Source organism: Mustela nivalis, assembly GCF_964662115.1.
Source record: "Mustela nivalis genome assembly, chromosome: 12".
NCBI lineage: Eukaryota > Metazoa > Chordata > Mammalia > Carnivora > Mustelidae > Mustela > Mustela nivalis.
The window spans coordinates 32,083,996-32,111,384 of NC_139031.1; the positions used below are offsets into that span (position 1 = coordinate 32,083,996).

The 27,389-nt window shown below is 36.2% G+C and overlaps 1 protein-coding gene across 1 annotated transcript in view; it reads right to left on the minus strand.

Moving 5' to 3' along the window:
• Positions 1 to 27,389, minus strand: part of MET (MET proto-oncogene, receptor tyrosine kinase) — a 116,236-nt gene that overhangs the window by 71,849 nt on the left and 16,998 nt on the right. Inside the window, exon 2 of the mRNA XM_082692447.1 lies at positions 13,260 to 14,476. Coding sequence (XP_082548573.1) covers positions 13,260 to 14,462 — 1,203 coding nt within the window. The 5' untranslated portion in view covers positions 14,463 to 14,476. The remainder of the gene's footprint in view (positions 1 to 13,259; positions 14,477 to 27,389) is intronic.

Genomic DNA, 27,389 nt, shown 5'->3' on the forward strand with positions numbered 1-27,389 from the left:
TCTAAAGAAAGTATGAACATGAAAAGGTGCTTAACATCACTAATTAGGGAATTGCAAATCAAAACCACTATGAGATCTCACCTTATACCTGTTAGAATGAGTATTATCAAAAAGACATGAGAGAACAAATGCTAGTGGGGATATTAAGGGAATCCTTGCACAGTTTGAGTGGGAATGCAAACTAGTACAGCCAATAAACAGCATGGAGTTTCCTCAAGAAATTAAAAATAGAACTACCATATGATCCAGCAATCCCACTTCTGGGTATTTATCCAAAGGGGAAGAAAAAGAGAAACAAACCATTATCTCTAGAGATATCTGTACTTCCATGTCAATTGCTGCACTATTCACGATAGCCAAGACATAGAAACAACCTAAGTATCTATCAGTGGATGAATGAAGATGAGGTGTATATGTCTATTCAGACTAAAAAAAAAAAAAAAAAAAAGGTATCCTGTGATTTGCCACAATATAAATGAACCCAGAGGGCATTATGTTAAGTGAAATAAGCCAGACAAAGAAAAATATTGTATGTTATCATTTTTATGTGGAATCTAAAAGAAAATGTTGTGCTCATAGAAAGAGACAGTAGAAAACTGGTTGCCAAGGGCTGGAATCGCAGGGGGTGGGAGTGGAGAGAGCAGCAAAAATAGGGAGACATTGGTAAAAGGGTACAAATTTTTTCAGTTAAAAAAAAGTCTGAGGATCTAATGCATAACATGGGACCATATTATATAAATGAAATTTGCAAAGGGAGTTTAGAATGATAGGCTGAGGAGAGGGTGCCACTGGTGTGCCTGAGCTATCTCGTATTAGCTTACAGAGCCAGTTGTGACTGTTTATTTCTAATTCTTGTTCAGTGACTACCTTGATGGCTTGAAATGGCTTGGTGGGGTTGTTTACACCACAGAAATTGGCAAGCACTACAGATCAGGGGCTTCTACTCCCCTTCCCCGAGAGTTAGACATTTGCCAGCACACTAGTAGGCTTGAAGACCAGGAAATAGCCAAGGCCAGGGTAGGAAACTTCTTGAATACATACTAAAGAGTATGGATTTTACTCTGAAACCATTGGGGAGCACTCAAATTATTTTAAGGAACACAGTAACATAAATGGGTTTGCTTTCAAGAAAGATTACTTACTCCAGCAGCAGTCTGGAGACAAATAGATTGGTTGGGGAGGAGGACGGAGCCAGGGAGATCTACTTTTATCTTACTGGCATCGTTTTCAACATACTAATAAAAGAAAATCTATCTGGAATGATAACATACAATTTTCTGTTTCTCCTTTGTGTATCTGCAGAAGGGGAGAAGAAGTAAAGCTTTTTAAGCTTCATATTTACTATAAATGAGTCTAGGTTTTACTCTGAAGAAGGAATTAGAAGAAGCAAGCTGAATTAAATTGTGCTAATGGAGAAGGGTGAAATAGGCTGAAAGATTCTTTGGAAATATTAAGTTCCTTGATTAAATAGGTGTTGTTATTTGCTCCCAAAACAGCAGCTGGAGAAGGTGCTTAGAAAGTCTTAAATAAGGCTGGTACACAGAATGAGAATGTCAACTTGGGTTAATGAATGAGAGAGGTTGTGTAAACTATTACTTAATCCCAGTTGAGGGTTTCCTGACCCACTGGGGAATGGGGCTGAGGTTGATAGACAAAAATAAGGTTAGAAGGAAATAGAGCATTAAACAAACAATAGTTCAGTTTAACTTGTAATTTAGCCAGAGTTCAGAGTATAAAATAAGAAGCTTGCTAGTAGCAAGACAGAGAAAATGAAGCAGTGATAATATCATTATTAAAATAATTGTCCACCCATTCACTGGAACAGAGATTTTATTATATTTCTACAGTGAAAATAGAAAATTTGACTATTTCTTAGCCGGTTTCTGAATCCCCAGCATATAGAGTATTAAGTAAGGCAGTGGGAATTATAACAGCTGGTTCTAAGGGCCCAGAGAATGGAGGAAAACTTTAATATCTAAAGCTCACACAAATACTAAATTAATATTTACTTATGAAAATTTAGATGTTTACTTTTCAAATATTTCATAATCTCTCTCTTTTTTTTTAAGAGTTCGTCTGCATTCAATTGGATTGTTATTATTAGGGTCATAATATACTTGGTATCATATAGTTTATACCACAACTACCCTGGATCCTGAAAAATACAATTTATTTTTTTAAATAAAGAGCTTTCTTATTAGGTGTGATAAAGTCCTGGTGTTTGTTTTTCTGTGATCTGTAGTTGCGCCACAAATGATGAACTTCAGATTTTCAATAGTGTCACCATACCATATACCCAGGATCACAAAAAGTACTGTTTGCTTAAAAATCTGAAATTAGTGCTTATGTTTTCTTAGCATTTGATTCTAAAAAAAAAGTATCTAGCTAGAAAATACCATAATTACCGTCACAATTTATCACAATATATATATTTTCAATCAGGTACATATTCTGGTCTTCTTTGTACATGTCCAAAACCTGACCCTACAAGGTTAATACTATTGTTAAACTACTGCTTACATATTACTCATTATTTTGCAAATACTGACTACTAGTCTCTGTCTCTTTCTTTTTTTTTTCTGTTTACTATTCTTAATATTGGACCAGTAACAGAATGGATCTTGTGTTTTGTCTGCCCAATTCTACTTGGAATCAATACCTTTGTTATGAACCTTCAGAAATCAGAATGTTTAGTTGAGCGTAAGGAACACTGCCCATTCTTTTTCCGTATCAGGTCTAGAAAAACCCAACGCACTTGGTATTTTCAAATTAGAAGTATTTCTCAATTACCCTTACTAATATATTTGCTGGATCTTGTTTGCCATGATGTTGGAGCCACAAATAAGCTTACATTAATGAATTATCAGATATATTATAATGAATCATCAGATATATTCTATTATAAATTCCTCTTCTTTATTCACCTAATTCAGTTCCTTAAGTATTGGGATCACCTAAGTTGACCTCATATTTGCCTGTATTACTGTACTTTAGAACATTTCCACAGTCTTGGACCTTCTCATATTGTGGATATATGAAAAAAAAATAATCTCACCTCCCTATTATCTTTCCTAAGGTTTTGTATAACTTTGCCACCCCCCGCCAACGTCAGACACACACTGTACTCTTATAAACAATCTCTTATATTTAAGATTTTGGTTACTTTACTGGAAAATAAATAGTCCTTTGCTATAATTATAGCCTTCAGGAAGGGGCAAACCAATGACCTCCCTGACTTGCAGGCATAGGAATGAGCCCTGAGGATTAAATGCCTCCTATTCCCTCATCTTTTCCCGTGGTAGACTCCACTTCTCTTTTGACCAAACAAAAGTGAACAAAGTGAGCAAGGAAAAGGTATTTCTTTCAATTCCTCACATGTATTTTTTGCACTTGCATTTCAAATCTTCATGAATTGTGGGGATGGCAAAAACAGTGCCTTACAACCCAGTCATAAAAAACATTTGTAGATTTTATCAAGGGCCTTTATCCAAACCCTCAGCAATTTAGATGGTCTCTATTTACTATGTAAATATATAGGTTTCTTTTGAAAGACAACATTTTTTTTTTTTTTTCAAATAAAATCAACACTGTTGTCTGTGGTCTGCAAGGCATACACTTAAGTACAAAGAAGCAGGACAAACTGCCTGCCCTCTAAGACCTTAAACTTATTTAGATGTTTGCATGATTAAGTATATATAAATGAACATGATTAAAATGAAAGAGAAAGGCAAAATATCTGCAGTTAGGGATACATTAGAACAACATAAGGCAGCACTAACTAGAGGGCATGCCCCTGTACCTTCCTTCAGTAGACACTCATGACATCCTCGTGAGTCCCGGGAGCTCTTGCCTCTCACTTTGCCCTCTAGGCCACATGAGTCACATGAGAAGGAAATAGTCTAAAATGAAGACAGCTGTACAGAGGACAGGATATAGATGCAGAAAGAGAATATGATTTGGGCCCACTTCAGCATTAGCATCACGGTCCCTTGAATTCCATCAACTTTTATAATTTTAATAGCTTCAAAGGAGCTTATTTTGTGTTTTTTTTTGGAATTATGATTCACTTTGTCATAGGACATACTGGTTATAGGGCAATCCCTTCCATCCCTGGGAAATGCAGGTCCTTCTGATGCATAGGTTCACCAGTGTTGGCCACAGGAGAAAGATGAGGGGCATAAGAAAGAAACAACCTGGACAGATAAAAGACATCTCTATGTTTCAAAGCTGATTTAAGTGATAGGCTGGGAGAGGCAGTAAGTGCTCCTACATTATGCCCTTAGCTTCTAGAAATCTACACATTATCTTCCTCATACTAAGAATTACTTAATAAAAAGGAACTTAATTCACTTAGAAATAAAAGACAAACTGAATACATTAACAACTTAAAAAAACCCCAAACTGTTAAAAAAGTTAAAATCTCTGTGATAGTTCTAGCTCTTGTGATATGTTTTTCTAAGTGTAAAATAATATGCACTCATGTCCAGAATTCACTTTAAAAAGCTGGCTTAATGCAGCACCACATAGTTAAGTCCTAAAGTTTATTAAATAGGTAATAACTATTAGTTTATTAAATAATGGCTATGTAGTTGCCTATGTACTAAGGACAGACAGCTTTTTCTAAAAGTTTGGGCTTTATGTAAAAGTTAACTTTTAGCCTCTGGACAAGTTAACTGTCACCTCCTCAGGGTGGCCTTCTGTGACTAGCTATCAAATTAACATATTCCTCCTTATTTGCATTCACAGGCCTCCCTTTCCCCCACACTGTATTTCGTGAACTATCATGATGTATTTACTGGTGTGCCTGAGTTTTTATTATCATATCTTCCCCTGTGTGTTCACTTCATAAAGACAAGAACCATGCCTAGATCATTCACCACTGTAATACCTGAAAGGTTAGGGACTCTTAACCAAGAAATCTATTCTATTCAATTTCTTCTTGAATCTTGGTTGTATGAACAACTCCATTCCTCCGTCTTTTGCTGAAAACAATGATCACAAGTTTTTGGTCATTTATGACTAGGCTTCCAGAACTTGGCTTAAACTAATAAGATGAAAGAACAAGCGTGTCATGTAATTAGCTTAAAATAAATGGAAAATATTGCACATTTTACTGTCAAGATAATTTTCAGAGATATTAGTTTTTGCTATTGACTACCACTGCATTAGTGCTTGTATCTGCTTAGTGCATTAGCACTAAATACTATTGATTCACTCAGCTCACAGACCAATTTAATCTTTGCATATGTCCCGTTTGAGCACCACCTCACCTAAGTTCTGTTAGTAAGAGTGGCTGCTAGATGCAAGCGTTAATCAGATTTTGAATTTAAAACACAATTATAAAATTTAATATCATACAAATTTACACTTTTTAGGTACATGGACATAAATTCTAGCTAATCATGAATAATCCATATATTTCGAGAAGACAACTAAGCAAACTTAATTTTCACAAAATCAGCTTCAGAAAAGATTGCTTTCCAAATCAAAACTGACCTTAATTCACCCCTTTTACCTAGAGCATGATTTGAAATATCACCTACCATTTTAATGTCCTCTGATTGATGAACATTTTGATGATTTACCCATATAAGACAACTGAGGTCAGACTTCAGTCTGAATTTGCAGTTTTTATTTTTTGTTTTATAGTTACTATTCATAAGGCATTTTGCCTTTTTGTGAGTATCAAGAAGGTGAAAAGAGCCTTTATTTTATATCATTCTGCATCTATAAGACATTTTTCTGTCCTCTTGTTAAAAAACTAGAGAATATTTTTGAAATACAGAGGGTAGATGCACTACATCTGCTCTATGTTAGCCTAGATCTGGGTGAAGTGCAGTAAACCTCTTCCCCAAGGCTTTTAAGATAGGAAGTCAACCCTGCTGAGAGAGTAATTCATATGCAAATGAACTAGCCAGGAACTTTTTAGTTAGAAAACATACATAATTAGCAGACTGGAATGTATTCAGGATCTTAGAATCACTTACCACATTCACCATTATTAAAAACAAAACAAGACAAAACAAAACAAAACAACAACAAAACACCAAGGCAGTTTTAATAACTTCAAGAGTAGCTGAGCCCTTGGTTTCATTCCCTTGATAAATGAGCCCTTTTACAGCCCTCCCTTGGCGGCTGGAGATGTGACATACAGCACATATCTGGGCCTTGAGTCATTCTGGACTCCATGTGCCCACTGACTCAGTATCTGTGCCAATCCATGAATAAGCAACAGCAAAAATTCCTCGTGGGTATTCTATCCAAATTTTAACAGATCCTCCTTTTTCTTATTAGAGGAGATAAGAAGGCGGGGTGGGATGACCACTGATAAAACAGAAGTAAGAGTGTAACATCCAAAATTTGATATATTATTCTGAGTAAAAAAATCCATTATTACTTAAGAAGGTTAATAGTCTTATCAAAATGCAGGATCGCACATGCTTTTATTTGTTTCTAACCATGTAGTACTATGACAATGAAAAATAACATGTATTAGAGTTGTCTTCCAAGTACTGTTAACACCAGCTTTTCAAAAGCCAACTTTAAACATTTTTTTGCATGAACTCTTTATTGTTTGCTACATTCATTTTACCAAGTGAATCTCCATGTAGAAACCAACTACTTATGTAAAATAACATTATACCACCTACTTCAAAAGACAGTAAAAAGAATGAATAATTAATTTAGAATGCATTCATCACATCATGAAAAAATGTAACCCACAGGTAAAGCCTACCTATATTTTTGGTGACAGTTTAAGCAATAACAGTATTTCTTTGCTGTTAGCTTATAAAAATGTCAGGCCTTTACTATTTATTCTTTCCTGGGGTGAACCTGTGAATAAGCTACCAAATCATTTAAAGAAGGATTAGCAGGAAGAAGAGAAACCCTAGAAGACATACATTAGGGGCTCACTCTGTAGCACATTTTCAATACTCTCTGGGTGTGCCCAACAATCTCAGAGAGCATTACAAAATTCTGGAAAGAAAATCATTCAAAATTCTTTTTAATAAAATAATGCAGTATGCTACTTTTCATGGGACAGTAGCATGTAATTCTAATAAGTAAGTTAGGGATCAGTGACTCCCTGAGCCTGGGTGAGAATGAAGAAGAATTTACAGGAGGAGAGGAATCAAGTGTCAAATTAAAAAATTTCTACTTAGGTTTTTTTTTTTTGTTTTTTTTTTTTAAGTATATTGAATCCTTATACCTCGAGGATTTTCTTTCTTTCAAAATTTTGCTTTGGTAGCTCTTGCATTTGGCATAAGGCCAAGGTATCTAGTGTTTAGAATGAAGAATCCTCAATAACATTTTTCCTGTAGGATAAAATTCTCTTGTTTCCCAGTAGAGGAAGTAAAAAACCCCTGAAGTTTGACTTCACATTTTTCATCCCTAAGACAAAAATACTCTCTTGAGAGTGCTAGATTGTTTAAATAAGACATGCCAAACCAGTATAATTACATGGATGTTATTTGTAACACTGACTCCACATTCCCTGTTCAAATGGTGCGGTGTGTGGGAGATTACAGATATATGGCCTATAAAGAGTTATAAATCTTTGTTTATATTATTAAATATTATGAGACATGCCCTGAGGATGACAGATCAATAATGGTCCTTGTGGTTTCCTGATGGAAGGCTGCAATTATTTTCTTCCATTACAACTTAAATGTAACCCAATTTTACTCATCTATCATCTTTATAATAGAAATAAAGAAACATCACGGTATGTTTATTTTTCTGCCTATTCCTATTATTCCTTGTTTGCATCTTGTTTTGATTTTGCTTTCATTCAAAATTGTTCTAGTCACTTTGCTTTCTTCCTCTGATGGCTCTGAGCGGTGACCCTTTAACTTTGGCACTCCTTGAAACGGAGATGGAAAATTACTACTTTAAGTTTCCTTTATTTTGGGAAGTGGTTGGCTACTCTTTGAATTTGAGTATAAATGATATTCAAAAACAAAGAAGCTTGATACAAACAACCTGTGAGGCTGACTTTTTCTGAAACTGCACTATCTGCAAATTCTTGAATGCACAGTATAATTTAAGTTATGGAAGCACAGTATCTCACAGTGCTATAGGTAGTTAGAATTGAAGGTTGGGGAAAGGAGCATACCTTACACCTTTCAGCTTGACTAGGGTACAATTCTGTTTCAGTTCTCTTTCTCTCCAGCCCAAACCACCACCACCGCCCACCTCTTTCTCCCCCTCTTTTTTTTTTAAACTATTAAGTTTTAAGAAGGACTTACACAAATTAAGTATAGTGGAGGTGGGTCACTCCTAATAGATAGGAAGGTAACACCTTCATGAGCCATAGAACAAGAGTGTGCTCCTTCCAGAAAATTCAATAATCTAAATTTGTCTTTCTTCACGTAAGTATTCCTTACAATAATAGTTTGCTATTTATTATGTGCCAAGGACTAAGTTAGGGTCTTTTGTAAACATTATTGCACTTGTTCTCCCAATGGCCCTGCATGGAGGGAAAATGTGTTCAGAGAGTTTAAACAATGCTCTTGTGACCAGAAGGTTATAAAATGGTGGAGTATACATCTGAACCCAGATCTCTTTGACTTCAGTCTTGTTCCTTTAGGCTGTGTAGTCTCCCAAAGAGCTAAATTTATGATCACCTTATTGTGCCAGGTACTTTATATATATTACCCCCAAGTTTTACAAAACCCTAAGAAGTAGGTTTTGTTCTGTGCATGTTACGAATGAGGAGATTGAGACTCTAAGCAGTCAAGTCACAGAGCAGAAGTCACACAGCTGGTATGCAATAAGCTGGAACTTGCATCTAGGTGCACCTGGCACCAAACTGCATGTTTCACCCCTTCAACTGATTAATCACTGGTCATTAAGATGTTGGTGAAAATATTTTTACTACAAGTCTACTCTTTCTTATTTTTTAAAATTCTTTCCAATGCTTACATATAGAGCAAAACTTTGATATTGGAAATGCAAGAAAAAGTGTAATGTGATTAATTATATTTTCTGGTTAGATGAGAGATATTTCAACAAAACTTTTCCAAATTTCAACTCTGATTGAAAATCTTTCAAAAATGTATTAATCCACTTCTCTTATTAAGTATAATTTAGGGAAGAGGACCTTTACTGACCTAGGGATTACAATTTTTTTTTTTTTAGTCAATATTGATCTCATTTGTGGGAAACTGGGCAAAGGTGTACTGATTCTATTTTTTCCCTAGAATAGCTGTCATGTTAGTAAATCCTTTATATGTATGAAACTGTTGGAGAGTCCCATCAATGTGCTTAAAATGAAATGAATTTTATTTTATTTATTTATTTTTAAGATTTTATTTATTTGTCAGAGAGAGTGAGCACAGGCAGAGTGGCAGAGAGAGGCAGAGGGAGAAGCAGGCTCCCTGCTGAGCAAGGAGCCTGATGTGGGACTCAATTCCAGGACACTGGGCTCATGACCAGAGCTGAAGGCAGCCGCTTAACCAACTGAGCCACCCAGGCATCCCTAAAATGAAATGAATTTTAAAACTGTCTATCCCCAAAGAGAAAGTGATGGATTTTCTTTCCCCCCCAAATTTGGAAATTTAAAAAAGTCTCTTTATTATGGATAGTTTCTCAGCTATTTTATTTTGAATAGCTGTTTTGAATGTGCTGTTTAGGGAATACACATTAGACTAAAACAACTTCAACCAAATACCAGTTTAGGATGTTTACAGAAGTCAAATGATGAATGACTATAAAGTAAAGATATTTAAGACTAAAGACTTAGTGATTATTTGTGGGTATGTAATCTTATAATTCTAAGTGTTAGAAATCACTGTAAACATGTCCCTTAAGAATTATTTTCAAAAGCAACATAGAAAATGGTTATATTTTGAAGACCATGAATTTATTTTTATTGAACTGATACAATCAACTCTAATATTACATGAATGGGTACCTGAGGCTTAGGATAAGTTTCCAGAAACAACATCATATGCAGAATCAAGGAGTTCTGAAGCACACATAACTTGGATATGAAGATGATATGGTCTGGAAACTATCAAATGACTCAAAAGAGGGTTTTAGAGATGTCATCAATATGAGAAGCTGTATATGAAGAGTCTACATAGATGGGTTTCATAAAATGTGAGAGTGGGAAACCCAACCAAATATGTGATCTGAAGTAAGTAAATCGGGCCTAAATACTGGCTTGACCCCTAGAATTTAAAAGACACCCCCCCCCCCTTTTTGGGGCACTCTCTCTGTCTGATCCTGTGACAGAATCTCTCTGTACATGGTAGAAGCTCGGACAGGGCCAGAAAACCCCTGCCATGGCTTTGCTTACACACTGAGGACCAGGCAGAAGCCTCAGCAGAAAATTACTGCTGCAGCTTTCCTTCTCTACAGAGCGCACAACAGTCTCTCCATAAAGATCTGCTGGACTAGAAATGTTAATAACAAAACTACAATATATGTGTTTATTCACCAAACTTTATGCCAAAACAAAAGCTCTGTTCCAAGAAATTGTCAAAAGTGTCACCCGATATCTTCCCAAATAAAGCTGCCAAGACAAAATGGAGTCGTCTTATTGTATAGTCTTTCCAAACAGGTTTGATTTTGTAAATCATTGTTTTGTGTGAGTAATGGCTCTCTTGGTGCTTTCATTTCAAGATGAAGCTAGGAAATGATTGTATGCTGATTATTGGAACAATCTAGGTCTTTTTGTGAACTGGTATATGAAAACTGAGAATGTGGGTAGTCTCATTCTCAGAAGAATTTCGATCGTTAGTAACCAGAGAAGATAAACAGGCAAATAAGTAGAAGAGGTTTGAAGGTATTTGTTTTTATGGAATTTGGCCAGTGCAAAACTTGGCTTCCCTTATAAGAAGGTTATGTTGGCAAGCTCCATCTTGTTTTCCACAGGAATTTTTGTGATGGAAATGATAATGGTTTCAGGTGCAGTTGGTGCATTTTGGGCATTTTTCCTGGGTGATAAAACTGACCTGAATTTCATCAGATAATCCTGCCTTTTTGTTTCTTTTGGAACACTAAAAGAGTGAAAGGGGTAGAAAAGCTCAAATGTATTTTGACAATTTCTAGAATTGATAAATACTTTTACATCAGAGGGTTGAAATGCACAAAATAATGAAATAGGATACCAAAATACCCTCATATGGCAAAGTCTCTTTTTAAATTTTTAACAGAACAAGATTTAGATAGCAAAGTCATGAGCTTTCTTAGAGGCCCTAGAGGAACTCCTAATAGAATCTTTTTAAACTTGTGTTTCTGATGCAATTTATTGGATACAAAAAAGTGTTTTTTCTGGAATGATATTAATATTCATTTTTTTCCATAATTCCAGGTTTCTGAAAGTCTTTTTATTTCTTCTCATTCTTTTGTATTTTCTAGTGAAGAAAAGGGGCAGCCACATGAGAAATCCTGTAGCTTCTTACAGAGTTTGCAATGTATATGACATGAATGCAGGAAGAAGTAAGTCTTAATTGGGACTTATGCATGTATATTATTTTTTATTCCTAGACTTCAGAGGGGTAAGGAGGGAAGTTATGTCTTTAGTTCACTAAAACATGAATTCATTTTCTCAGAAGTATTTTTTTAGCTTTATAAAAAGTAATTTGGGATATGCCTGGGTGGCTCAGTAGAAGAAGCATCCAACTCTTGATTTAAGCTCAGGTCATTAACTCAGAATCCTGAGACTGAGTCTTGTGACCCGCTCTGCACTCAGGAGTCTGCTTGAGATTCTCTCTCTCTCCCTATGCCCCTCCCCTGCTCACATGAGCACTCTTTCTCAAATTAAAATAAATAAACAAACAAATAAATAAAATCTTAAGCAAATGTTATTTGGAGTTTCCATTTGGGGTAGTATCACAGATATTTTAGCAAGAGTGAACCAAATGTTTCTGAATTCATATGTCGTTGGTACCCTTTAGCATATTATATACTTTCTTTTTATCAAAGGTATGTTTAATGTCCTTTTGCTTACAATTATAACCATTATTACAGAGATTAAAGACTGCTAAAGTAGTGAGATGTGGATTTCCAAAGTCAAACCATCTTAGAAAAGCTGTATTATTTGTTTATCCAGTTAGAATCACTAGTGGTTGTTATGTTAGATGGTGTAGCCAGGTTCACATGTTTGAATGTGGGTCCAAACCAAGGGAGCCCAAGGCTGCAGAGAATTCCTGATTTGGTGCTCTTCCTCTAGCGCCAAGTGATCTGATGGCTAGTAGGATAAATCGATCCTCTGGGTATAGCTGGTAGCTTTTACTGTATCTAAAACAAAGCAACAAAGAATGTCCCTAACATTTCATGTGAAAATACACTTTCATATAGGTATAAACAAGTATTGATCAAAACACTTGTATTTATAAATATCAAATACCAACCAGGTAAAAAATACCTAACTAGAAGGTGGTAGACACATGTCTATTCATGTAGAAAATACAAGGAAGGATTTGGGAATATAAACTTCCTCTCTAGTTTTCTAAGTTATTCAGAGAAGTGTATTAGTTCATTTAAAAATATTTTATTTACCAACATTTTAGAAGTTTTTTGTTTGTTTTTAGTTTAATTTTCTTTATATAATGCCCAAAATATAAACCATTCACTTGTATATCAGGAAGTGAATGGCATTTCATAAAGAAAAAGCCTTCAAACCCACAAATTAACTTAAGCTTCTCATTTTAAATGTTGTAAAGACTACATGGGGATCTCAATAATTGTGTTTTACAGGAACTGCTATTGTGTTAAGCTTTGTTTAAATCTGACCAGAACTATTAAAGCTTATATGAGAAATAAAGTTAATAAAGTGTTGACAAACATGTAAAGCCAAACTGTAAAATATTTCCTCTTTTTTTTTTTTTTTTTAAATTTTATTTATTTATTTGACAGACTGAGATCACAAGTAGACAGAAAGGCAGGCAGAGAGAGAGGAGCAGAGCAGAGAGCCCAATGTGGGGCTGGATCCTAGGACCCTGGGATCATGACCTGAGTTGAAGGCGGAGGCTTTAACCCACTGAGCCACCCAGGTGCCCCAATATTTCTTCTTTTAGAACCAGGTGCCCCAATATTTCTTCTTTTAGAACCACATTAATCTTTTCTCAAGCTATGATTTTATATTTAAATCAAGATTCAAAATCTAAATTTTCTTGCAAAGAATGTACAAATATTTCAGATAAAGATCATTTACCAAGCACCAAAAAGCCCTTGATACTCTTTTCTAGACTGCTACTTATTCTGACTTATACTTTATAGTTTATAAATGGGAAATAAATGTGACTTACCCTATTAAAGCAGTGTTCATGGTTGGGTCCATAAAAATGTTGAAGACATCTCACGTTGTTTTTGTTGACAATCTTGTTGAAGAATTCATTGACATATTTGATAGGGAATGCACAGACAGCAGAGCGATTCATTGGTTCAGCTGAATCTGGCTGGCTTCGTGCAAACACTCCATAGAGAATGTCATCATTCAGGTTGGCACCTATTTGCTTAGCGAGGTGGGCCCCAGGCTTACCAACATATGCAGCTTGGAGAATATTAAAGACTTCCTCCCTTGTGGATCTCTTTCTTCTTTTTTCTGTGAGAATACACTCCAGAGGCATTTCCATGTAGGAATGCAATCCAGAGTCTACAGAACAGAACCTGATTACTCTTGTGTGAAAAGTCTGGGCATCTAGAGTTTCTCGTTGGACAGTTAAAAAGTAAATAAAATGATTGCTTTCAAAGGCATGGACATATTTAATAGGGTAGGAATCTCTGAACTCAGGTAGAACATCAATATAAGATTGGTCTGTCAAAAACTTGAAACCATCTTGCGTTTCCTTTAGCCTTCTCACTGATATTGAATGCAATGAATGGTCTGGATGGGACGAGGAATTTATGGTATTGCCCACGAAGAAGTTGATGAACCGAGTCTTTTCAGATATCAGGACTTTGGTTCCCAGGGCACTCACCACACAGTCAGGGCACTGGCCAGGCTCTTCATCTGCCTGTGGGGAGTACATGCAATGGACTTCCGACTGTATATCAGCAGTATTGCTGCGTGGAAGGACATGTCGCTGGCAGGTCCCTCTCTGGACACTGCCACAACTAATGAGCTGGTCATCATAGTAAATGTCAATAAGTAGAGCCATGTTGATGTTATCTTTCCAAACAGCGCCCGATAAATTGGCTTTGTGGCTGCAGTCCTGACATGGGGAACAATCTGGGTGTTCCAGCACGGGCCCAGTCTTGTACTCAGCAACCTTCTGAAGGTCTTTGTCATTTAAAACGTAAATATAGTTAACTGCACCGAGGTAAATATGATGCTTGTGTAAAACAACATTCTGGATGGGTGTTTCTGCAGTAAAGTTGGGAAGCTGGTAATTCATGTTCACATTCATCTCAGACTTCACTAGTGCCTCTTTGCACTCCCCACAGCTCCTCTGCACCAAGGTAAACAGAAGTACAAGGATGCCAGGTGCAAGCACAGCAGGGGCCCTCATGGTGAGAAGCTTATCTGCCAAAACATGTTCAAGGCGAGAGCAGTTTAGTTGTCATTAGAAACAAAGAAGAAACTGAAAGAACCATACCAGTTAAACTATTAGAAACAAATCTTCCTAACTGGAATTTTTACATCAAGTGAAAACAAAAAACTCTAACGATTTCACATAAAGATGCATTGTGCAGATGGACATGACTCTACATAGTTTAATTTTAGACTCAAGCCATGAACAAGTAATTTTAGAGAACCATTATGAGATGCAAACAATGTTCTGTATTAAAGACAATACAGAAACTAAGTTAGACTCATTTAGCAATGAAGTCAGAAACAGCAAATTTCTTTCTTAACCCCTTGCTGTTGTTTAATGTGGTTTAATATCTGTGGTAATGACTAGGTTGATATTTAAACTTTTTTAGTTAGTCAAGTAAAAGAACTGTGGTTCAGATTCATTTATTCTAGAAATCACAGCAGGCATTGTTTCCTTGGGAGCATGTAGAATTACTAGGCTAAATTTAGCTTCCTTGTGGAAGAAAACAATCATAAATTCTAGAAGCAATATGATCACATGCTGTTTATAGGATTTTGTGTGCAGAGGAAAGGTATGGTTATAATTTGGCTATAGCTGACCTATTGTTTTGGATAGACAAATGCTTAACTTAGTGTAAGATCACTGGAAACATAAAAACAATAAGCTGAAAATGTATAACATAAAATATAATGTTCAAGACTAAAGTCCTAGAATTATTTCTCAGGGAAAAACAACATATTGCTCATTACCAAGTCAAAAGCTATTTAGTAAAAAAAAAAAAAAAAAAAAAACCCACATTATTTTAACATTCCATTGTATGCACATGGACAATATTTCTAACTAGTTATCATGAATGCATTTGTTTTTCACTTTTGAAAAACTTAAGGTACATGAGTTATAAACACTGTTAGTTCTACTTATAAAAGTTGTAGGCAGGGTGGTAGGTTAACAAGGAGAGGCCTCAGAAGGAATAGAACCAAATAGCTATTACTTTTTACCCTCCTTTTTTAGTGCATAATTCTGACAAGACAAAAGGAACTTTAAAAAACTTACTAGGCATTATAACCATGCCAAAGACTAACCCTACGTCTACAAAATCACAGCAGAATTCGCTAACAACTAGTATGTGCACAGCTCTGTATTTGCATTATGGAAATGGGTGTGGCACTTTTAGTGAACCTACGCTGTGGTGGAGAGGCGAGGCAACGCACATATGCAAATAACTATAGTACACAGCATTATAATATCCTGCATAGCACAAATCAAGAGCTAAAAGCATCAAGGGAGGGAGATACGACTTATACTTAGAATTTCTATGATAATGAGAAATAGGGACAAGTCCACTATGTTGTGAGGTTCAGGAAAGGAAGGACAATGTTTGTTTGACTCATCACTCTTTCCCAAGGATCTGATATAGAGGCTAGAACACTGTAGGTGACAAATAAATATATGTTGAATAAATAAGTGAAAAAAAAAGGAGCCTGGGTGGCTCAGTTGTTAAGCATCTGCCTCCAGCTCAGGTCATGATCCCAGGGTCCTGGGATCAAGCCCTGCATTGAGCTCCTGCTCTGCAAGAAGCCAGCTCTTCCCTCTCCCACTTTGCTGCTTTTGTTCTCTCTCTTCCTGTCACTCTCTGTCAAATATCTAAGTGAATAAAAATCTGCCAATAAGCTCAAAGTTATAGAAAAGGTTAAGTGTAGTAGCCAGAACTTGAATCCAAATCTTTTTTGACTCCAAAATCAAAGATAATTTTACCCTACCAAATTGACAGGAACTGTAGACATTATTTAAAAGGTAATAGAAGGTAATAGAAAAGTCAAGGATTTTGAGCTGGAGAATCATACTTGAAGTTTTACTTTAGAAAGACTGATCTGGAAGCAATGTGGCTGAGAGCAGGGTTTAGAACATAGCAACAGGAAGACCAGGTGATAGGATATTATTTAGTCCATAACCTCATTATCTATAAGGGCCAGAACCAAGATGGTATCCCCAAGAATAGAAAGGAAGCAATTAATGAGAGAATATTTGAGTAAATAAGATTTGACATCTCAGTTGGTGGAGTACAAAAGAGAATGCAAAGATGACTAACAGTTATCTGGGAAAAGGGGGAATGATTTAAAAACTAGGGTAGTCAATAGGAGGAAGTTAGGCTAAAGATGGACAAATATGATAAGTTGGTTTTAAATATGTTGAGTTTCATGTGTTATTGGGAAATGAGTGAAAACGTTCTACTACAGGGATGACTAGTAGGTTTTACATTGTTCATCAGGAAGTAGATGCCTCAAGTAAGTGAGGAATAAGGATTTCAACAGAGCATCTGTGCCAACCAATAGAGGCAAATGACAAGGATTCTGAGGAGAAGTCTGCCCTTACTAGGAAGGTGGAGTGATCAGTCTTAGGTAAGACAATATCTGCCTGGGGTGAGACAGTGGTAAGTGGAAGTATGAGTGCTTGGTAGAGTAATTGGGACTTGAGTTGGATTAGGAATAAACTTTGCATGTTATATACACAGAGATAATGGTTAAAATCAAGAGTAAGTTCATGGAGGGACAAGGTGAAGGAAGAAAAAAGTTGTATGAAGGAAATCTTGGGATTACTCACATTGGAGAAACAAATGAAGGCATCAAGGGAGGTAAGTTCAGTGAGGTGTCAAGACAGCCGATGTTGTACTGTGTCACAGAAACCAGGTGAGGGACTTGAGGAGGACTTGACTTTCAAGAGAGTAAGCTCAGTAGATTCAATAGTTGTACTGGATACTAAATTACAAGGAAATGTATGGTAAGGAAGTAGAATGTTTATCAAAGGAAGGGCAAGCAAATCAGGGTCAAGAAAGATTTATTGTTTTTAAAGATTTTATTAATCTGTCTGAGAGAGAGAGAGAACATGCACAAGCGGGGGTAGTGGCAGAAAGAGGAAGAAGCAGGCTCTCCACTGAGTAAGTTGCTCAACGTGGGACTTGATGGCAGAACTCTGGAATCACGACCTGAGCCAAAGGCAGATACTTAACTGACTGAGCCACCCAGGCATTTCTTCCAAAGTTTATTCTTAAGTTGTAGGAAAGAAATGTGTTTATTTGTAGATCTTTCTCCCACTAATATTTATTGGGTATCTACTAAGGACCAGGCATGGTGGTAGGTTCTGGGAATACAGAGGTATGGTGCCTTTCTCTAGGAAGCTCAGAGTCACTTGATGGAGGATTGAGAGACAGTTATGAGAATGCAAAAAAAGGGCATCCAACCACATAGGAAAAGATGCTAGAGCTGAGCCTTGAAGGAGGAAGATGATGAAAGGAAATTCCTGGTAGGCACAGCAGTTTGTATGAAAATATACAGAGGCAGGAAAGAACATATGGCATGGTCAGAAGAACCGCAAGTAGCTGAGCCCAGAGAAATGGGGGAAACCAAGGCAAGCAAATGGGGGGAGATAAAATTTGTTGAAGCAGTATTCCAAATGAGTTAAAAGAGGCATTACTAAGAGCCTGGAACATAAGAAAGATCATTTTCTGATACAGCGGGTGAGGAAGTCAGATAAAGTACAGAGACACTGGGCTTCAGGGCATATGATCTCAACATTATAAAAATAAATTAGGGTATATGACCACATTGAAAGTAATAGTTACAGAAGAGGTACTAGGATCTTCAGAGCAGAGAGAGGTTTAGAATAGCTACAACAAGGCATGCAAAAAGAGATCAGCAAGAAATGAAAAGGATTACATAATAGTTCTAAGTTCTCCTTTAAGATAAAGCACAATGTGTTGTGACTTTCTCTTCACATAGAAAGAGTTTTCATCGGACCAGAGGGCGAAGCAAAAGCAAAGTGTGTCATTAAGGTGAAGAATTGAAAGAGGTATAAGCCATATAATAATACAAATAATATAACATGTACGGAATGCTTACTATGTATGTGCTAGGCATTCTGCTAAATCCTCTGATTTACTCCTTATAAACACACTTTGAAGTAGAGAGTAGTATTATTCTCCTCTTCTAGATGAGCAAGCTTGCCAAGAGTCACACAGAACTGAATTCAATCCCACGTCTGGCTCACAAGAATCTGTCCAGGCTCTTAAATGCTTCACTAGTACTGAAGCAGCTTCCTGAGGTAAGAGAGTACACTGGAGTAGAAGTCAGATAATCAGAGCTCTGGTTCTTGCTCTTTTCCTCTCCAGCTCTAAGACTCTGGGTAACTCATTTGCCTCTAAGTCCAGGGTCCAATCCTCACAGGATTGTTTTAAGTATCGAAAAGAAATCTCATATTTGAAAGCTTTGACCATTATATAGTGTATGCATATATAAATGCAGAGTGTTGTACTTGCTATTTATGTATTTAATTCTCATTGTTTTGAAATGTACTAGAAAATTTTGGGGGGTGCTTGGGCGGCTCAGTTGGTTAAGTGTCTGACTTCAGCTGACATCATGATTCCAGAGCCCAGGGAGTCCTGCATCAGGCTCTTTGCTTGGTGGAGAGTCTGCTTCTCCCTCTGCTTCCCAGCCTGCTCATGCTCATTCCCTTCATTTCTTTCTTTCAAATAAATAAAATCTTAAAAAAAAATTTTTTTTTTTTGGCCATAGTGGGGGAAATGACAAGGAGTATAGTGGGGGGAATGACAAAGAGTAGAAGAAAAGAAGAGTTTAAGACAAGTTGTCCTATTAGAAGATAAAAACAAATTCCAAGCAAACTGTATATATGCATCTAAAACTTCTAGAATATATTATGGGGAAAAATTAAATGAACTTCTCAATATGATATTAGCATGTCTTCTAAAATTTGGAACATTAGCCCACTACATAATTTATCACTATATTTTCTTTAGGAAAAGTAATAAAGAAAGAAAAGAAATGAACCATTATTGCCAAAAGAAAAAAAGCATTACAATCAATTTGCACCTTAGTTGATACCCATTAATGCAGTGTAGAGGGTGAATTCTTTTTTTCTTTTAGGCTTTTTTTTTTTTTTTAAGATTTTATTTATTTATTTGACAGACAGAGATCACAAGTAGGCCGAGACGCAGGCAGAGAGAGAGGAGAAAGCAGGCTCCCTGTTGAGCAGAGAGCCTGATGTGGGGCTCGATCCCAGGACCCTGGCAAAGGCAGGGCTTTAACCCACTGAGCCACCCAAGCACCCTTCTTTTAGGCTTTTTAAAGGGGCCTTTAAAATGATCTTATTTTTAAAAAATCTGTACTATTATATTATGGTTTAAAAATAAGGTTCATATCTTAAAGTTGGCATATAAATCACTGACAATACTAATTCTCAATTAATTAAGAATCGAAGAAAATGTACAAATATACTAAAGGGCTTTTTTGTTATCTCACTTGAGGCGATGGCAAGTCATAAGAAAACCAGAAAGGAAAGAGGATATTTTTTCTGTTTTAGGAAAAAAAATTACAGAATATCCCTGGAGTTTGTTAACTCAGTCTCCCTCATCTTTTTTTTACATTTTCTTGATAGCAAACAGTGATGCATTTTTCAAACTGAAAAATCAAAGAAAGATTAATTTTTTTAAAAAATTAAAGCAAAAAAATAGAACTAAAACCCATTGTCAACAACAGGATTTTAAATTAAAATACAGGTTTCTGTTTAATCCTCAGATAATGAGAAAATGTAAACACCCCATTTCCTTGATCATTTCAATTAATTAAGTCTCCTTCCCTTTAGCAAAGATATGTATTGGTCAGACTAGATCTCCTTCAGGAAATAACTTTCATAAGGAATGGAGGGAAACCTTTTGGAAGTATTTATTGCTGAGCGGTATAGCCTAATGACACTGTTGGTTAAATAAGGGACAGCTAAGTGTTCAAGTGCAAACTCGGGAGACAGACTGTGAGGTTTATATCCATTTGCTGTCTGTGAGTCCTTTCGGCAAATAACTTCTCTGAGCCTCCGTTTTCTCATCTGAGATATGAGAGTGATTATAATACCTACCTCACTTGTTGTGATGGTTGCTCTGACAGCTCAATGAGTAAAGGCATGTAAACCGCGCTTGACAGGGAGGAGGTCAATAAATGTTCTCTAGTACTCTTGTTTGTTCATATACTCAAATATACTATGTTCCAGATAGTTTGTATTGTGATGATACAAAAATGAATAAAATGTTTCACAACTGTCCATGAGATCTCAGACTAGTAGAGAAGACAGACAAACAGACCACAGTTTAAACTCAGCGTGGAAAGGTCTACGGGAATCTCTGAGGGGAGCTTCATGAGGCTAGGGGAGCCAGGCAGGCATCAATCAATCATGATCCCTTCCTCATAAGGCACTCACACCCTGAGATGTAGCATGAGGGAGAACCTGAGTTTGAGTTGAGGCAGTGCAGCTGAGCAGTTGTATGCCCAAAGCCAGTCTCCCAACTACTTTGGCCTCAGCTGCTTTCTTATTTGTAAAATAATAGTGTTGATCGAGTCATGTGCTGGTGGTGCCCTCTGTGGAGTATTTACACCACAGAAATTGGCAAGTATTACAAATCAGGACTTTTTTTCTCCCTGAAAGCATGAAGATTAAATATTTACAAGCACACTCCTAGGCTGAACTAATGACCTTAAAAATTATTTTCTAACTGTAATAATTTTCAACTCTGAGATTGTTTTTCTAAAATAACATTTTACTTCAATATGTGTTGGCACATATTGCTTTTTCTTTTCTATCTATATAATCTGCCAGATCGGGATGTGTGAGCAATTTTAATATTTATATTGGTAGTGACTCCAGAAATACTTTCACTTTTCATATATTTTTGTCTTGATACATTTATGCCTGTGATATGCCTAGATCAGGCTTTCAATATACAATGTTTTCTTTTTCTTTCTTTCTTTTTTTTTTTTTTACTGTTTCTGTTTTTTCTTTCTTTCTGAAATAGTGCTGGCCATTTAGCCAACTTTGTGCTCCTTACTAAAAGGAACACGTAAAGATGATTCAGACAGATTGACTAATTCATTCTCTTAAAATGTTGTACACATAGCAGGTGAAACTGAATCATCCATAAAACATTTTTTATTTCTTTTCAGTTGATAGTTAAGATAATCTCACTGGCAAAATATTTCCTGGGAGTAATTACCAGAATGGCACCTTGGCCATTAAACTGTTGGTATTTAGGAGTATTTCCTTTAAAGAGGATTGTTCTGTTAGCTAGGAAGATCAGCTCAGCCTAAACTTAAGACCAGTTACTCCACTCTGTCTGCCATCTATCTGCCTCTAGTTTTTTCACTGAACTACCTTACATAGGTTTTTCATTCTCTAGAAATACATTTAATTCCCTAAGAGTTTATTGAGTAGCCACCTGTGACTATCATACTACTACTGTTGTCACTATTGTTCTCCTATTGTGTGTTAGGTTCAAGCACTGATTCCTCAGGAAAAAACACCACAGGTGTAATGGGATATATTTGTAAGAGACTCTCCAGACTTTGACAGGAGTAACTTTGCTTTTTTAGGAACGTATTTTCTTAGAAATTATAATACTTTATAATTAGATAGCACTGTAGAGTTTACAAAGGACTGTAAGTCACATCCTCACCTCTAATCTGCATAATTGTCTTACAAGGTGAGCATTATTTCCTTTCAGATGACAAAACTGAGATTCAAAGATTAAAAATTATCTAAAATGTCCTAGCCAGGGGCACCTGGGTGGCTCAGTGGGTTAAGCCTCTGCCTCTTACTCAGGTCATGGTCTCAGGGTGCTGGGATCGAGCCCGGCATTGGGCTCTCTGCTCAGTGGGGAGCCTGCTTCCCCCTCTCTCTCTGCCTGCCTCTCTGCCTACTTGTGATCTCTCTTTCTGTCAAATAAATAAATAAAATCTTAATAAAATAAGTAAATAAAATAAAATGTCCTAACCATGTAATACAGTTCTTATAAGTGTATTTCTAATGCTTTTAAAAAATGTATCTTGTTTATTTGAGCTGTTTTAAATTATTTCATTTCCTGAAAATAATTTTTATTCAAAAGGTATAATATTTTAGTAAATATTTGTTTTAACCAATTTAACTACTTTAACTCTCACTGTCTCTACTACTGGCAACTCTTTTGAAAACTCTCCCTCCTCTCTAATGGGGCTGTCATCACATGGCTTACCTCCCTTACCACAAGGTGAGCTTGCAAACCAAGCTGGCCTTTCAATAAACTTTTCTTTTGATGCAGAGCTTAGTGGGGATAAGCACATGACCAAAGCAAGACCAGTCAGTCTTTTTGAGATTTAATATAGATTTAATATAATACTGAGAAAGGACCTCTCTCTTTGAAAGATCACAAGTACTAAAGATGATGTTAATTTAGAATGTCTGATGCCCAACTTTGCCATTAGGTGGAGAAATCCTGCCTGAACAGAAAACTGACCCAAAGGGCAGGAGAACCCAGACATGGAGAAAGGCAGGTTCTCCATGTTAGTGTTTGAAGATCTGTACCCACCTGGTCTTAAGCTAATAGGAACCAGTAAAATCTTTTCTTCCTTTCACTCTTCTCCCCCTGCCTCCCCTTTTGGAGATACTACAAACCTGTGAGTTCAAACACAAAGTCAAGTGCATAAAAGCAATTTTAAGTAAAATATACAAGTAATTAGAATGAAAAACAAAGGTGGGTCCCTTACTTACTTGAATAATTACTTTAAATATTTCATTTATTAGTTAAATTAGTTTCATCTATTAGTTAAAATTTCTGAGGTAGTATACTATTTTCTCCCTGCCATATAATTTCCAAAAAAATTTTTTACAATAGTTACATAACATAATCTCAAGACAGAAATAATGTATCTAAGTGAAGAGGCAAGATATAAAAAGTGGAAAAAATTTCAAGCCTGCTTTTAAGTATATAAAAGGGATTTATGATGATGGAAAATGGCTGAGGCCCCATATTAAGGAAATTGCAGCCATAAAAAACAGTAATAGTTAAATCTCCAGGAGGACTTGCCAGAGTGAAATCCTAAGAAAAATTCTCAGCCCTCTGTACACTTACACTAGTTCTATTAACTTTAAAAGTAGGCGCAGAAAAGCGAGAGAGAGAAAGAATACAAGTGGGGTGAGGCGCAGAAGGAGAAGCAGACTGCCCATAGAGCAGGAAACCTGAGCTGGAGGTCCAACCCTAGGACTTCAGGATCAAGATCTGAGCCAAAGGCAGATGCTTAACTGACTGAGTCACGCAGGTGTCCCAGGAAAGAATATTCTAATAGGAGATTCCTGATGGCAATTACAATACTGTATTATAAACATTCACTGTTTATTAAGAATCATATTATATCACACAATAGTTAATGAAATATTTGTGAGGATCCACTGTATACCATACACTTATCTAGATACTGAGAATTCCAACTTTCAAAAAACTATATAGTCTGTGGATTTGAAGACAGCAAGATAAATGCTAAAAATCTAAGTCTGTAACCTAAAGTGAAAAGTGACGGGATCTACTGGGCTGTAGAGAAAGCAAATTCTAAAACATGTTTTGTTGAACATTCGAGTCTTATGCTTAAAGATTTAACAGTGTTACGATCATTAAAAAAATGTCTAAACTGACTTTAGAAAGATAAAACAATTTGCTGCATCAAAACATCCCATCTAGTTTAGCCAGATATTACTTTGACAATGATTTTTTTTTTCCGTTTCTTTCTTTCTTTCTTTTCTTTTCTTTTCTTTTTTTTTTAGAGAGGGAGAGAGGGAGAGAGTGGAAGGAGGGGCAGAGGGAAAGGAAGAAAGAGAATCCTGGAGTAGGCTCCGTGCCTCACAATCCCACAACCTCGAGATCATGACTCGAGCTGAAATCAAGAGTTGGACACTTAACCACCCAGATGCCTCTACTTTGAGACAATGATTTCTAACAGAAGTTGAGAGGGCCAAGGAAATCTTGAGGATTTTTCAGCATCCAACTACTCTTTCATATGAACACATTTAAATGATCTAAATACTCATAAGTTAGTCCTATGTCTAATATTTACAGACAAATTTGCTTGATAACATTCTTCCCAATAACTCATAACACTTTCTAGAGAAGAGGTGAGGTGCAGTGGAGAGAGTATGGGGCTTTGTTATCGGATGGACTTTGATGTGATGTGAATCTGGGCTTAACCATTTACATATTTTATGACTAAAGTGTTATAACGTGTCAGTTGCTTTATCTAAAACATGGGATAATGGTATATGTCTTGGGGTTGCCCATGAGGGTTAGGGATAAATCATGAGACCATGGAATTTAATCATGCAGCATATACTGACATTCAATAAATGTAGCTACATGCTTATCCTAAGTTGTGTTTTAGCCAGTTTTTTCATGCCTTCATCAAATATGAGGAAACTGGCACAGTCTACTGGGTCAGCCCACTCCAAATACTTGGTGACTGTTTCATCACTATAATTTTCTCAGTTTAAATATTATTATTTCTTATTTTCCCATCCTTTGGCCATTTGTGGTTTTCCTCTAAACCTGTCTCAAGTTCTTGAAGTCCTTCTTAAGTTGTCCTCTAAGGCAAAGCCATGGTAAGGGTCGTCTATGCTAAAAACAACAAAAAGTGAACCATTACTTTACCACTTTAAAAGAAGAGCAAACTTATACACCCACTTAAGTTTAGCAAATAAAGATATAGTATTCCCAGTTAATTTGTATTCCCAGTTAAATTTGAATCTCAGATAAATAATGCCTAATTTTTTTAGTATAAATACTTCCCATGAATATATTTTATGCGACAATCTTAGTTACAAGCAAATGAAGAAAAATAAAGGAATAATTACCCTTTTTATTAACAAAACTCAGAATGAAAACATTTTTGGCCACACATATTTATCTATTGCTGTAGAATAATATTTTTAAGGTTTTTGTAGCACATACATGTTGCAAAACTGCATACGATTATTTTTATTTTTGTTGTATTATTCCTGTGTGTTTAAAATATGCTATTTTCTCTTTTTAAAGATTTTTTTTATTTTTTATTTTTTATTTAAGAGACAGAGATCACAAGCAGGCAGAGAGGCAGGCAGAGAGAGAGGAAGGGAAGCAGGCTCCCTGCTGAGCAGAGAGCCTGATGTGGGGCTTGATCCCAGGACCCTGGGATCATGACCTGAGCTGAAGGCAGAGGCTTTAACCCACTGAGCCACCCAGGCGCCCCTAAAACATGCTGTTTTCAAAATGATTACCAGAGCAAACTGTTCTTAACAGGTGATTTTTAAATATCATGTGAAGGTGTAACTATATGAAAGGGAGTAAAAATTCTTTTTTTTTTTTAATTAAAAATCAAGGGAAAGATTTGTGTGCTTATGGATAAAAGTTATACCATGTATGGCAGCCTGTTATTGACATGAAATTTCTAAAACAAAAAATATCCTTTGATTGTATATTTTATTTGTAACAAATAGTTTAAAAATTTATTTATTGGTGGCTAGAGGGGAAAAGAAGTTAAACATGGTGTAAGGATAATTTTCATGTATTATAATTAATTAATGTTTTAGGAGCTCCTTTAAACACTGATGCTTGATTATTATACCAATGTTATTTCTTTGAAAGAGACCTAAATAGTGCTTTTATTCAGATTCTTATCCAATACTGCATCCCTCTTCTTCCAATAAACACTTAAAAGCTGAAAATGATTGAATTAAAGTTTCAGAAAAGGCCAACTGTGCATTTTTTAGTTGTAACATATGACTGAGACCATTGTCCAACTCTGATCTGGTAAGAAAAAAGATAAAAAAAAGAGAACTTCATTATATTCTTAAGATTATCCTTCATACATTCATAATCTGTTAGTAAACATCTTTGTCTTTTTAAGAATTGTTGAAAGTATTCAAGTTCTGGGCAAGGAGAATGAATGGGCATTTGTTTTAACATTGTACATATTGTAAAAAGTCCTGTTGAAAAAATACATAGTCCTGAATGACTAGACAGGCTTTTGTCCCATTAATAAGTTGTAGGTCAGACAAGAATGTTTCATTGTCCTTGAATATGTGTACATTGAAATTTCACTGTTAAGAAAGTGCTAAGATGGGCGCCTGGGTGGCTCAGTGGGTTAAGCTGCTGCCTTCGGCTCAGGTCATGATCTCAGGGTCCTGGGATCGAGTCCCACATTGGGCTCTCTGCTCAACGAGGAGCCTGCTTCCCTCTCTCTCTCTCTTTCTGCCTACCTCTCTGCCTACTTGTGATCTCTCTCTGTCAAACAAATAAACAAACAAACAAACAAACAAACAAATAAATAAATAAAAGAAAGTGCTAAGATGCTTGAATCCTATAAAAGTTCTTAAAAATAACTGTCAGTCTAGTGGATAGGTGTAATTTTATAGTCCAGATTTTGTAGAAGTGTTACCAGATTTTCTTCAATTAATCCAGGAACAGCAAATAACATTAAACTACAAATTACATATGAGAAACATCTTCCCAAGTAAGTAAGTGAAAATAAAATAAGCTTAGCAACTTTTTCCAGTCATATTCAAACACAGGGTTGGAACAGGCTAAACCTGACTGAACAGTCAGAATGTGAAACACTAAAGGGAGACAAGTTAGAGAGGAAGCTGGTACATTACTCATTAATGAATCAGCCATTTCCCTCCCTCAGTGCTTGAAAATGTCCTCAGCACAAGGCATGGTAAATTCCAAATGGAGGGGGGAAGATGTGTTCAGAATGAATTGGGATTATATAACTGATCAATCTCTCTGGTATTGTGTAAAGCAGAAATCAAATACTCATGAGAAATGGTGGTGGTGAATGGACTCCATTTGCACCCTGGTGGCTGTCATGTAAAGACAAACCAGTATCCAGGGAGAGAGAGACAAGGTGAGAGGCATAGGGGTGTTAAAGGCCAGGCCTTAACCCCCAAATAGGAGTTATATCCATGTGAGATGGTCATTACCCTATATCTCTGTTTTCACTTAGTTCTTAGTGTAAGTCTGAGTTTTATTTTGCTCCCACCTGAGAGCCTCTCTTGGAAATCAGAGTA